We start from the raw sequence: 14,041 nt of genomic DNA on the forward strand, positions 1-14,041 counted from the left end.
GTTTTGGGGGTTTGCCTCCTCCCTTGCTCTGGCACGGGGAGCAGCTCCTCTCTGCCAGCAAGGTGTATCAGAGCACCGGCCAGTGGAAGCAGCGGGAACTACAGGAAAAGGCCGTGCAAAACCTACAGGAAGCCTCAACCCACGCTCCCATTTGTCTTTTCCGCACACACCATGACGGCTCCTAAGAAGAATTAATTTGTGCACATGTGAGTGTACAAGAGGAGGGCTGAGAGGGTAGGCCTAGCTACAGCTATTCCTCTATAACGCATTTTGTCCAACCAGGGAAAAACACTCATACTAAGATAGAAGCAAGGATATTAAAAAGTGAGACTGGTGCATCAAATGATCTGTTATATTTGCTCAGACAGGCAGAAATACATGCCAGACTTGGAGTATTTGCTATACACTGCAAATGAGTTCAGTGTCCAATCACCATCTTCAGCACTTCTTTTTTGGAAGGCTGAAGGAGAAACATTTTCCTTGACATTTCAGCTTGTTAAAATATTGCCAACTCTGCAGCAATAATTTACTCTTGATGGACACAGTTGCTGTTAGACTGATTACTTTAGCAACCTACCAGAAACAAAGAGTGAAGCCCTGAATAAATCACAACAAATGAAAATACTGTTAGCAGTTTCATAATTTAATGAAAAAGTACTTGTAAAAAGGGGACATCTGAAAAAGACCGAGTCCATCCTGGAAAATTGAATATATATATATTTATATATATAAAACAAAATGCAAAAACACACAAAAAAAAAAGACAAATAAGGTGAAGAGGTAATACTTCAAACAGTTAGCCACCAAACACACAATAAAAACTAGCAAATGCACGTTGGGGACAATACTTGAGAACTACAAAACCAAGGGCTCCTTCATATATCTATTAAAATCATGTAAAAATTAGCAAAACCATTGCCCAGACTGGAAACAACTGAATTAATAACCCCAGAAGAGCTAGTTTTGCTGAAGCACCATTTTCCTTCCCCTCTCCTATACACTTCTGGCCATGAAACTACATGAATGCTTTGCTGACCTCCAAAGGTAAGTGTTCCTTCCCAATACGAGCTCCATAAGTTTTCATGACCAGTAAGAGGATTACTAATAAATACTGAAGGAGAACTAAGAGAATCAGAACTGGAATACAAATGAACAGGCATTTGTTTACTTATTCTGAAGGACCCATGGCTTAGAACACAAAGCATTTCCCATTAAAATAAAGCAAGTGGAAACCTAAAACGCTACTGCATATTTACACCAAAAGAAATAACTTTGAAGATACAGCTCTAGAAAGACAAATTACACAAATATACATAAAACCAAGAGGTGAAAAAAAATTAAGATGCATGAAGCAAATAGAGCAGAACTGCCAAGTATACTTTGTCTTCCAGCCCCTGACCTGCTAGTCCTATTGCAACTAGGGAGATTTCAAAATTTGAAACAAATCTCAAAATGCTATTGCAATTTCCCAAACTGAAAGAAGTAAAGTAAGTTTAGATTATGAAGAAAACCAAGCTGTCTTTTGGATTCTGCATAGTCACCTTTACGCTGGGTGATGAACCTTTCCCTTTTAGGCAAAATAAACCCCCCAACAAAAAGGAGCCATTTGGTATGCCCTATACAACCTATATCCTATTTCACCCAGTGACATGGGGACAAAGGATTTTGCATATTTATGAAATGTACAGCATTTTGGAGAAAAACAGTGCAGTTACTTTGTTGATCAATACAAAAAATTCTGGAAATCAGGCTTGTTTGTATTCAAGCAAAGATCCCGTATCATAGAAACCAACAGAAAAGAATTCCCTTCCCCTCTTGCTTCCTCAAGACTGTTTGAAATTTAAATACTAGTTAACAACTGCTGATTTTAAAATAGGTAACAAAAGTTTTAGTTTGGGAAACAGCAAGTGATCCAGAGGTTGGTAAGCAGCTTAATGTAATCATAGATCTTCAGGAATAAAAAAAAAACATATTCCAAATGATGACCGGCTAACATTTTACAGACCTAGATGCCAGAAGTAAGACTCTCAAACCTAAGCTCTTTTCCAGGCAACTAGGTTTGAAAATTTGTGCCCACATAAAAAGGTCAGACAAAAATATTTCTATTTCAGCTTATTTCAAAAGCACCAGGTTCACACACCTCTGGACATGAAATCTCAGTTTCAAGAGGAACCTGGCATCACCGGTGATTGCCTAAATTTAAGTGTCAAATAGCATTCTTCTTTGAAGTAGTACATCTACTTTTGTAAACACTATCTACAAAATTAGCCATCTGTACTTGTTAGCTGGGTAAAATATTTACAAGTGCATCCCACAACAAGCAACTATGTACAGAGATTAAAAAAAATGAAGTACTAGAAGTTGTATATTTACAAAATAAGCAAATTATTGTGAAGAGAAACACAACCTTCAGCAAGAGCAGGGAACGAGGGCACATCTAGAGGTCAGGGAGTTTGGCAGCACTGGCGATATCTGCTTCCAACCCTCCACAAGGAGCCTGTGAATGCCACTGCGGGTCTAAACCTCCTGCAGAACAGGATCATCACTTAGCAGTCACTTTGGGCCTGATCCGGCAGAGCACCCCAGCACGTGCTCCGAGATCCAAGCTCAGTCTGGCTCCCAGGGGAAACCAACAGGACTTTTTCACATGCTAAATTTTCTGACACATGCTTAAGTGCATTGCTGGATCAAAGCCATACTGCAGTTGCAGTTTCAACGTCTGCATTTGCAGTCTCCTGCAACACATTACTGAGTAATGCAAGGACTCCTTTAAAACCTGTCCACTGCCACAAAATTGCTGTAACATGAACATGTTGCCTTACACAAAAGCTGGCAAGGAGGAAGCAGTTTCCTGAATTTATGCAAAGGTTAACTGCTTCATGCTTTCCCAGATGTTAACCTCTAATGAAACACATCAGTTTCTTCATGACTTTGCAATAACTCAATTAACCTTCCAGACAGTAAGCCAATTCACAGTTGAACAAAACTGCTTCAATTTCTCTTCCCTCCCCCCATCCCTACTGCAATTCTTCCTAATGCAGGTCCTGTACTGTTTTCTGGAACCTTTTGATGCTGAGCTTTGCACAGGTACATTGGATTACATAGAAGTTGAGTTACCCCGTAGGGGCTTCTAATCACCTTTGTACTGAACTGTGAGAAATCATATTCTTTTTGTTTCTGTTGTGACAATCTCTTCCAAAGTCCTTAGTTGGGCTTTCTCTTTCTGAGCTACTTCGCCTTAACCTCACTTGCTCTTTATTTTCATCGCTTTCTGCTTCAGAATCACTCAGCTCTAAATCGGGACAGTACCCATCATTGTCCTGGTACGGAGCACCTTCAAGCGTCTGCTTGCTCCACAAGCGATCTTTTGTGGCAAGTCTTCTCGTTGGCTTTTCACAGCACCGGAGGTCTTCTGTGGTCCTCACCAAACTGTTGGTAGCCTCTTTAAAGGACCGGCTAAAATGTTCTATGGTGGATTTCCTAAAACCACTCTGGCTGGCCAAATGAGCCGTAAGCACAGAATCTTGTTCATAGGGCGTCTGGCTAGAGCTGTCTCTCTGACTAACATCTCCAGCCCTGCCCATCAAACCATTGGACTTGGCAGCCAGCCTCAAGTTCTCCTGCTGCATCCTCCCATTCCCAATGGAAGTCTGACCATGCAGAGCAGCTTGAAGTGCCAAGGGTTTCCCCGTGGGCTGGCCCCGGTGAAACTCCAGCATCTGCGCAGGTCCAGAATCCTTTGCTTCACTCCTAGGCTTGCCGATACCTCCCAGCAACCCATTACTTCGGTTGTCGTGCTGATACCTGGAGTAAGATTTTGCTTTAATTTCAAACGATTCCTTTGACATCTGCATGCTCCTTTTGCTGTAAACAGTACTATTGTTGTCAGGAGAAAGTGGTCTGTTGCCAGGCTTCAGTGAGTTATTTCTGCAATCTCCTAGCGCTGATTTGGGCATTTTTAACTTCAGGGTGATCCTGGGAGGTGGGTAGAACAGTGTGTTCTCTAGTGCACTTGTCAGGGTATGGCCTATAAGAGAAAAAGGAGATAGGGCAGAAAAATAAAAAAAAAATAAATAAAAAAAAGTGTAATCATTTTCTTTTCTGTAACAAGCTTTACAGTCCATTAGAAGCACCTTCAATAATAAGCATTTGCAAACAATTAGTATGAAATTATTTTAGGACATGAAAGTCATGAAAGTGAAAACTGTTCTACCATTTCAGAATTTAGGTAAGCATTTTAGCATTTTCATTAAAAAACAACAATGTGCCCTTTTAATAGGGCTTTATGCCAGTATATTGATCTGAGATATGACTGAAACTTGCCTGTACTAATGAAACCCACTCTGAGGAGTGGAGAAGAGTACACACTTCACTCTAAACAAACTAGTTATAAAAAATATAGTATGTCTCTTGAATGAACATCAAGATTTTCGTTTCATATAGCAGAAACAGCTGCCTTCCTATTAAAAAATAATCACATTGTAATATATACTCTTCCTCTTTTCAAATGTCGTATTCCTTATTTCAGGACACTTGCTAGAAAAATTAAGGGCAGAGTTGGTTTTGGTACATCAGCAGTCACTGTTCACTATTAAAAAACAAGGTAGGAAAAATCTTTTTGAAGGAAGGATAGTAACTGCAGATCCCAAGCTGAGGAATTCTTCTTCGTGCCGTTAACCAAGCATGCAAGCCAACACGAGAACAACAATTTCTATCGGTCACTCTCTTCACTTTCACCTGAAGAAATTAAGAACTGACAGCCAGCAAAAAATCCTATTCAGTTGGGTAAAAAAGCAGCAGGATAGGGCTTGCTGTGGGGGAAACAGCACAGCAGCCCAATGAAAAAAAAAGCCTGAAATCACCACCACTTCTCATGTGTATGCCACAGACTAGATAATCTCCCTTCTGATGTCAACCGTTCTGTGATTCTGTGATTCACAGTAATTGATAACTAATCGGCATATACCAAAAATATTCATGAAAGAAGAAACATCCAAGTAAACATTTTAGAAGATTAAGATGTTTCGTGCATATTGCTAATTTAGCTGACTGGATAATTGCAGAGAATTTTTCAAGGTGGATTTAAAATGCTAAAACACTACGTAGTGGCATGAAGAGACATAGTTCAAATACATCTTACATTTATATGATTACCTGCAGCAATTTCCTGATTAATGAGCTGGACTTGCAAATTGAAGACCTGTTCATGTACTTTACTGTGAGACAACTTTAGTTTCTCTCTCCTGCTTACCATATAGCAGAGATTTCTTACCTATAGAGACAATAACAAGAGACAATAGAAACAAACAAAAAAATCGTATGTGTAAAAGCTCTTGGCAAAGATCTTAGGAACATTACTGAACATATGTAACTATCACCCGGAGGGGGCAGGGGGTAAGCCAATTTCCCGCATTTTTGTTTAAAGCACTACCTTAATGAATGCCTTGAATACATTCTGCAAGACAGTGGACTATATTTCCATCTGTTAGAACGAGCAAACAAAATCCTAGCTGAAAGAAAAGCACCTTTCGAAAACTTTCTCATCTGTAAAACTGCTTCCACTATATACTATGCTGGGGATGTTATTATAGGCAGTACTAGATTCTCCTGCAATTTCCATGCAAAATGCTTCATAGAATGATTTATTTGCCATTATAGTGCCACATAATTCTACTTTCAACTACTCATCTTAGTTTATAGCAGTATTTCCACCTAATGCAAATAAAACAGGAAAAGGCACTGAAAGGTCTTGATAAAGACTTGAAAGAGCTTGCAGAACAGTAAGGCAACATACAGACTGGTTAAAAGATATTTTCCACTTTCCTCTTTTCTCAGCATTCAATCAACTCTAGCTGCTCAGAAACTGGAACCTCTCTCTCCAAAACAGAAATCCCAAGATTCAAAAATTGTTTTCATCTCAACACATAACTGAGCAGAAAAATCTTGCAGCACAAGTTCAGAAAATTTTAGCCAGGCATTTCAAACTATAAAAATCCTCCACTGAAAATATTTAAGTCAATTTCAACAAAATTTGAGGAAAACCAACTCTTCTAATACAAAGAAAAATCTTAAGTGTTTTATTAGAGAAAAAATAATCTATTCCAAGCAAGTTTTTTTTTTTTTTTTTTAAATTAAGGATTCATATCCAAAGCGGTCCTGGAAGAGGAGATCTGAGCTTAACTTTGACTAGACTGAAGAGAATGATTAGACTGACGAGTGCAAGTCTCAGGTCCAACACTCATCTCCTTGTATTTTCATGATCTATCTCCTCTCTCCATTATTGTTTTCCCTTTTCTTGCAACACTGTAATTTCTCTCTCCTGTTTTTCCTTCTCCCCTCTCTTCCCCAATGTCTCAGTATCACATTTAGCACACCCAGTTTACTTTGTTACCTTCTCTACATTCACTGTCTCTAAGCTCTTGAAAAGTACAGGTGATCACCAGCCAACAGACTGGATTAATGGGGAGCCTCCAAATGGTAACAAGGCTGGCTGCCTCCCCATCAGCTGCCAGGAAATGGCAAACTGTATGGATTTCCAAGAAATTCCTGCTAACTACAGCATCTAAGACAGAGCTAAGTGCAGTTAAAGCATCTAGTTCAAGAGAGCAACGAGTGATTCAGCCTGGCCACTGCCTAGGACTAGTAGACACTGGCACGCTAGCAAAGAAGAAAGGTGAGCATGACTCTTGAATCAGATGTCATGGGAAGCAGCTTGAGTACATGCCAGCATTCATTTTTTGTGTGTGGGGAGTCAAGACTTATTCTACAAGTTAACCATCTAGGATTTTACCTAATTACCTTCATAGGGGTGAGAAGTTCTGTTTGGATTTAATATATATATTTCAGGATTCCTCAAAAGCTTATGACACACTCAGAGAATACTTATTGCTTTCCTGGAATAAACTCATTTTTCCAAATCCAGAATTGGCTAACAGCATCTGTATGTCCTGAATGTATAAGAGGATCACTATCAACTACTACAACTGGCTCAGATAAACACTTACTAAACATTCAGGCAATTGAAGATGAAAGCAAAGACTCAATTAGCAAATATGTCCACTGTGCATAGAAGCATACATCTTAATATAAAGGAGATACCTATAAGCAAGTCAGGAAGTACTGTTTACATATTCAATCTCTGACTGGACTGAGAAGGGACAGCTCCTGAAAGTCTCTGCAGCAGGCAGTGCAGTGTATCACAAGACTGGAGTCGAAGGCCTTTGAAAGGCCTTACAAATACATGCATGTATTTTTTACATTATCTGCCCATGCTTCTCCCATTCCCATTTTTTTCCTTGTCCATGGACAAAGACTTCACTCACCTGCGGATATTTTTTCAAATCTTTACACTTAAACTCTTACCCTCTCTAGGTCCTGCCTCAAATGCATGAACATCCTCATGCGAGTATGAATACTATCTTCTTTTGGCTGCACCAAGCCATTTTCTTCATCCTCCTTGGGAGGAAACAAGGGTTTGTTAAAGTTACTTTTTCGCTTTAATTTCCAGTAATTGTAGATGAAGTCTACAGCAAGTTTAGGTAGGCCCAGTTCTGCTGCAACATCCTCTACTTTAACTAGTGAGTAAAATTCTTCTTCCAGCTCTCGGAGTTTCTGGGCTCGCAAACTGGTTTTCTCACTCTCTGTTTGCTTCTGGTCTGACACACTCTTGGGGTGCTCATCAACGTCAGGCAGAGAATTCTGTTTGTTTTTGCTGTGCTTTAGACAGTATGACTTGAACTTGACCTCATCCCCATCATCCAGAATAGTTTTCATCTCTAAGCTATGCTCAAAGGCACAGGTGACATGAAAGGCAGTGATGCAGCTTTTCACAGAGCACTACGAATGGAGGAAATAAAATAAGTCATCAACAGTGGCAACAAATCAGAAGAACAGAATCATCTTAATTGTATAAAAGCCTATTCCCACAAAAACATTTCTTAAGTACTGTTAAAAACATCTATTGCACTCTCAAGTTAGTTTCATCAGATTTGAAAAAAATGGGTAATGGTCCATTATTTCCTCATTCTTCCAGGATAGCTACATGTAGTTTCAAACACAATGTGTAAAATGTGTATTTTCTCATTTGTCAGAGTGCTCAATGGAAGGACTGTTCCACCCCTCTCTGACCTGTATGCTAGCCAGGCTTACACATCTTCATAGCTTTAGTCAAAGAAGGCAACACTGACCAACTCCTATATCGCTATGCTATAGGGTGCTTAGTGAACTAATGTGAAGAGCATAAACAGCTACGAGGACACAGGCAGCTCTCCAATAGCTGTCTTCATTATTAAGCATCACTGAACACAGTAAGAACAGAATTCAGAAACTAAATTCCGCCCCCCTCACACAGACTCAAGAGTCACTACAGGACAAGTACATACCTGAATGCAAGCACCAGTTTTCAGTTTGCATAAACTACATACTAAAGCCCATCGACTTGGTGGAATGTGAGACACCTTTGTGATTGGTTCCATCCTCTCTGGACAAGCAATGCTAACCTGAAAACAAAAACAGCATGCAAAGCATTTGTTGAGGCAGTAAAAACAAACTAGCCATTAATACAAGAAGAAGAAACATAACCATGCATTTATCTCATTGAAAGATCTCCATGTGCTCACACTCCTTACCAAATGACACTGCAAGATCCCACATGAAAAAAATGCTGTGGCATACCTACTGGTTTAACCTGGTTGCTAGAAATTGTTGTTCTTCAAAGCATTTAAGGCATCTACACTATGCATGGTTATGAACCAGTTAAGAGACTGCAGTAAGTTACTGTTAAATTTTTTTTCCTTTCAATTTTGCATTTTTCTGAGCTGCTTTAACAGGTTCAACTTAGCAAGTACCAAAATACAAGTTAATCAAAACAAAACATGAGTATTTCCTCATACTTACCTGAAAAATTCCTCCCCTGTTTAAGATCCACAGATCCACTACAATAGCTGCTTCTGCCAGCTCACAATTTGGGGCAGAACCAGATCTATGAGGCAGCAGCCAGGGAAAGCCTAGCTTCTTTGCATTCCCTTACTGAGTGCTCCCAATAAAAGAGGTGATTCTAATACATTTCCCTAATTACAGATTGTATGATTTGAGAGAGAATACAATAAACTTCTCTTACTGCAAAGCATGGTATATTCTTGTGTGCCAGTTTTCACGTACTTATTCTGGATGATCCATTTGTCTCTGGTGGACCAGATTATGGATATTAAGACTAAAAGAAAGAAAAAAAATTTCAGATAAGCACAGATATCTTTTCCTCTTCTTTGCTGCACTAAGGTCCATATGATAGAAATTTCTCAGCTGTCTGCTGTCCATACTGTGAAACAGAACTGTCCTCCATATATAGATACCAAAATGGAGGTAAATGATCCTTCGGCATCCCAGTGGCACTCCTGAGAGGCAGGGCGTATCCAAGTGCAGGAAAAGAACTGGGCAGCTCTGAATGGTCAACGTTCAGAACTGGGCCAATACCAAAATGAAGGCCATGTGGCAGAAGATTTCAGAGAGACAACTATTCTGCCAGTCTCCAAAAGTTTGGATTTTGATGCTAACACAAAAGGAGGAACACTTCCTGAATTTAGAGGTTGTGTGCTAAGGACAACTACCTGCACACAAAATACAATACTAGCTAAGATCATCCCCACGCTTCATATGAACAATTCACCTTAACAGAGCAGACCCCATTATGACTAGTATTTCCAATGGATGGGACGGGGGCAAATATCAGAATTCAAAGAAAGGAGATTCCTAGGTCATGCTCTGTGGCACTGTGAGGTCAGAATAAAGTTGACTTAAAAAAAAAAGAAAAAAGAGTTGAGGCTGAGATTTCAACAGCAATATTTTTCTAGAACACTTCACAAGCACTATACTACAGTCTTTTTCACAGACCGTTCTTCTAACCTCCATAATAAGACTCCCCTAGGAAACTCCAGATTACACAAATTAACATCTGATAATTAAACTACTACCTTTACAAGAGCCAGTAACCTAGGCTGAATTTCCCAGCTTTGCCTCTGAGGCACATGAGCAATCACTTGATGTAAATACTCATTTTAGAGCCTGTTTAATCCCCAGGGGAAGGACAGTCTTTGTTTTGGGAGACTGTGAAGCAGATACTCTCAAAGATATCAATACTAAACTGATCAAGCCTGGGAGTCATAGCTGCTATGCTCAAACTAAGTATTATTGCTATTCTGTCATTCTCATCTTTTGCATTGCTCTGAGAATCAGTCAAAAAGGTGTGAAATAGAGCTTCACAAGAAGATACTTGCTTTACCATTTTCCACCAAAAAAAAAGAAAAGAAAAGAAAAAGAAGGCTGCTCGCCAGTTCATAAATTAGTAACAGAAGCTGACACAAATAAGATTTATATTTGCTATGCTATTTCACTCTCCAAGCACCCAGCTGCAAGCTTTATCATCTGGAAGATCCTGAGGTTAATATCCTGGTTCTGGATGGCATTTCCATCCAGCCCAGCATCAAGCGACTGTCCTGAACTCAGCAATCCAGAAGGCCTGCTACTAGCCCTATGTTGGCCTTCTCTTTGGTCAAAACCTTTGTCAGAAAAATTCCCTGGGGAGAGATGAGAGGACTTTGCACCTAGAAAGCCAGCATGACTGTCATTTTGATACTGGAAGAAAATCTCAGCTCAAATGATAAAGAAAGCAAGATGAGGAAAAGAAACATGGCACAATCTATCTGCAAAGAAAACACAAGCTGTTTCTCAGAAGTCTTCATTAGAAAGATAGGACGATGCCTCAGAAAGGGCCTAGTTTTCACAAGACTAGAAAAAGAAAAGGGAGGCAGTAAGCAATGCTCTCATCAGGAAGGGATGACAGCCAATTTCATCCGCTGTGGTCTTCCTATAAATTGGTGGAAAAGAGATAAAGTTGTTCTAGAAACTCTTGAATGGTTTCACAGAATCATGTTCAGCACTCCCATTTAGACAACAAAGGTAGCTTTTTGGCTTTCCAGATGAGAGCACCTTTCATCAGTCTAGCTTGACCTTGCTCAAGACAGAGCTGGCTAGAAGCTGCACAGGTATTTCTGAGGAAGAAAGACTGGCCCCAGCTCTTGCCCCAGTTACCACTTTCCTATGAGGCAAGATCTCCTTTGGGAGTTAAGCGATTGCCAACTCATCCTGTTGTCTATATTCTCTTAAAAGAGGAATCAGAATCTACAGTAACTTTTTTTTGGAGACGGACGAGTGCCAGCTTTGTACTGTGCTTCCCAGCAGTAGCTGGGAATTGAAAAAGATTTCCTCCCTGGCCCTCCCTCTGCCCCTTTTACTCCTCTCCTCACTCCATCCCCAGAGGGGGCTCACAGGGCCAGGAAATATTTACGTCGAAAATACTGTCCATTCAGCTTGTAATGCTGTCTGTTTACATTACCTCACTTTGTGAAAGCATAAAGAGGAGCTTATAGAGTCAGGTGCAGTTTATTTATAATGGCCTCATGCCACCTGCATGTTTCTAACATTCAAAGGAAGGAGTCAAGGCAATGCCTGTTTGAAATTGGCTGTCCCCGAGGGATTCACAGAGCAAAAAGGCCAACCTTTCCATCCTCCAAAACCTCCCATCCCAAGACAGAAGTGATCAGTCTGCCTCAACACATGGCTGTCTTCTCTGCTATTCCATCAGATTATATCAGATTACATTTTGACTGCTGTACTCTGAAGAAGTTTTAAGAGTGGGAGAGGGTGAAAACCACGCACTGCTGAAGCCTCTTATTTGAGACTGTTATGCCTGTGAGCTGACATCTCTCCTGTGACCCCGCTATCCTCTGCTTGACTGGTGACCTGCCACCAGCAGCTGCACATCAGCGCGCAAAGATCTGCATCTGCAGCTGAGAAGGACAGCCCAATGGCTGGAGCACAGCCGCTCACAACTGCGGCTAAAGATAATCACTTGATACCTTTCTGCTGTACTAAGGAAAAAAACCTTTGTTTCACCCAACACCACAGTTTTGAGGGAGGACATGACAGTAATGGATTACCTAAAGCAGAGAACCACCTTTCAATTTCAAAACACTTGGTGCAAGTATTCTGGTCTCAAAGTCTTTCCTCTTTTAGAGGATGACCATTGAGAAAGCATGAAAGAAAAAAAGACCTTTAAGCTAACGACTATAATGGCAGAAGAACAAATGATACTCGTTGTTGGTTTATACCCTTTTGGAAAATAAAACCCTTCAGATTTCCCAGACAAACGCAGTTTAAGAAAGCCTTTCAACAGCAATACCTCAGAAGAGAGGGGAGGGAAAGCCATACAAGACAGCACTGAACAAGTTAACGAAGGAAATAATCTGGTGCCATTGCCTCCAGCAACTCTAGCCTGTACTTAGTGACCCATGAGGTCCTTCTTTTCAGCCTTTTACCACGAGGCGCGCACACACATTTACAGATCATTCCTCTCCACATTCTGCCTTGTTCCATTTTGTCAGAGGCTCAAAGGGGATTTCATTAGTTGTCTGGTTCCCTCTTGGGAGGTTCCACCATGCTCGGGCTTAGGGAGAAGAAGAGTAGGTTTATGGGAATACATATTCCCCCCAAAGTATTTCCAAGTTTCACTGGGTCTTCAAAATCTGGGCCCTTCTCGTCCCTGCAGCACGTAAGGCCATGATGACTCTCTAGACAGCAACAGACCATGGTGTCAGCAGAGATTCCCAAAGCTTTCTCTGGCTTCCCTGGTGACTGAATTGCTTGACAAGTGACAGTGCAGGAGACAGAGGGTGGCTGGATCCAAGAGACATTACCCACATTTACTGGCAGCGGTCATCCCCTCGCTGGGCCGACAAACTCAGTGGAGGTGCAGAGCTGCCTGAGGCTCACAGGCACCAACCAAGCTGCGGGTGCAGGCGGACCTGCGCTGCCCCCAGCACCGCTCCCTGGGCCAGACAAAGCAGGCAGGCAGCACGTGCTGCTTGCCCAGCAGCAGCTGGTTTCCAAATCTCCTCATTCCCTTCTTGTTAGGTCAGGCATCACGGCAAATACATGCAGAAAAGACCTTTTAGGAAAAGGTGTGCTCAGAGCCAGGAGAGCTGCCAGCCAAGACATTTTAAGTATGGGAGGCAAAGTCGAGAGACAAATGGTTTTTTTTTTAGCTTCTGTTTTTTTCTCAACTCCCCTCTCTCTCTGAAGGCTGAGAAGACATGAGCAACTGCAAGCAAACCTGACAGGAAAGTGAACTGCCGAAAAAACCTCCTTGAAAAATCAAATATATTCTTGGGACACAGCTAGGAGGTATGCATTGTGTCTGCCTACAAAGTTTAACATCCCCCCTGAATCTTAACATCTTTCTCAGAAAACATTTTGTAAAAGTGAAGCCTGGCTGCTCTTGGGAGTAGGGGGTTCAGGAAATAAGGCATTTCCCAGATGTCACTGTGCCAAGAGATCTGGCTACATGTTTAGGCTAAATCATCTGCCATGGATGGATCTGTGGATCTTATCAGAAAGAGAGCAGAACTATCATTCCGGGTAAAAAATTAAACACAAAGCCCACCTATAAATGAATTAATACTTTGATTTACAGAATTACGTGATGCTAAATCTGATTCAAAATACAGGAAGTCTAAGATTTCATTATTAAACTAAATATATATACACACACATATAAAAGCCTTTATTTTCAAAATAAAGCGTAAAAGATAAAAAGCCTCACCTCCCCACAATTCTGAAAGCTTTTAGTTCAAAAAAAGTAATTTAACTACAAACACCTTCCCATTTTAGAATCAACCATGTAAGAATAATGCAATTTTTTTTTCTTTCTTTTCTTTTCCTTTTAAAGAAAGTGACTGTATTCATGAAAATTATACACCTAACTAAGAGCACACAAGTGTATCAGGAAGTAAGAAAGAGAGACAACGAAGCTGCAGCTGAATAGCAAACAATAGCTTACATCAGTAAACCTTTCCAGCAAGTCACTCCGTTGTCATAATCACACTAAAGTGCTTGCTCAGTAAATGGAGGGAACAAAATGATTAATTAATTAATGGAACATGAGCTGGACTCTCCCATCTTCACAGATTATGCAGACTCATCAGAACGA

The 14,041-nt window shown here is 40.7% G+C and overlaps 1 protein-coding gene across 13 annotated transcripts in view; it reads right to left on the bottom strand.

The window, feature by feature from the left end:
- Nucleotides 1-622: 622 nt before the first annotated feature.
- The window catches only part of JADE3 (jade family PHD finger 3), a 68,552-nt gene continuing 55,133 nt past the window's right edge, over nt 623-14,041 (bottom strand). For all 13 annotated transcript variants that reach the window (XM_064501468.1, XM_064501464.1, XM_064501527.1 and 10 more), the window contains 4 exons: nt 8,382-8,498; nt 7,363-7,836; nt 5,155-5,272; nt 623-4,027 (listed from right to left, as the gene is read on the bottom strand). In XM_064501468.1, coding sequence (XP_064357538.1) covers nt 3,135-4,027; nt 5,155-5,272; nt 7,363-7,836; nt 8,382-8,498 — 1,602 coding nt within the window. In that variant the 3' untranslated portion in view covers nt 623-3,134. The remainder of the gene's footprint in view (nt 4,028-5,154; nt 5,273-7,362; nt 7,837-8,381; nt 8,499-14,041) is intronic.

The sequence above is a fragment of the Dromaius novaehollandiae genome, chromosome 1 (genome assembly GCF_036370855.1).
Source record: "Dromaius novaehollandiae isolate bDroNov1 chromosome 1, bDroNov1.hap1, whole genome shotgun sequence".
In the NCBI taxonomy this organism is placed as follows: Eukaryota; Metazoa; Chordata; class Aves; order Casuariiformes; family Dromaiidae; genus Dromaius; species Dromaius novaehollandiae.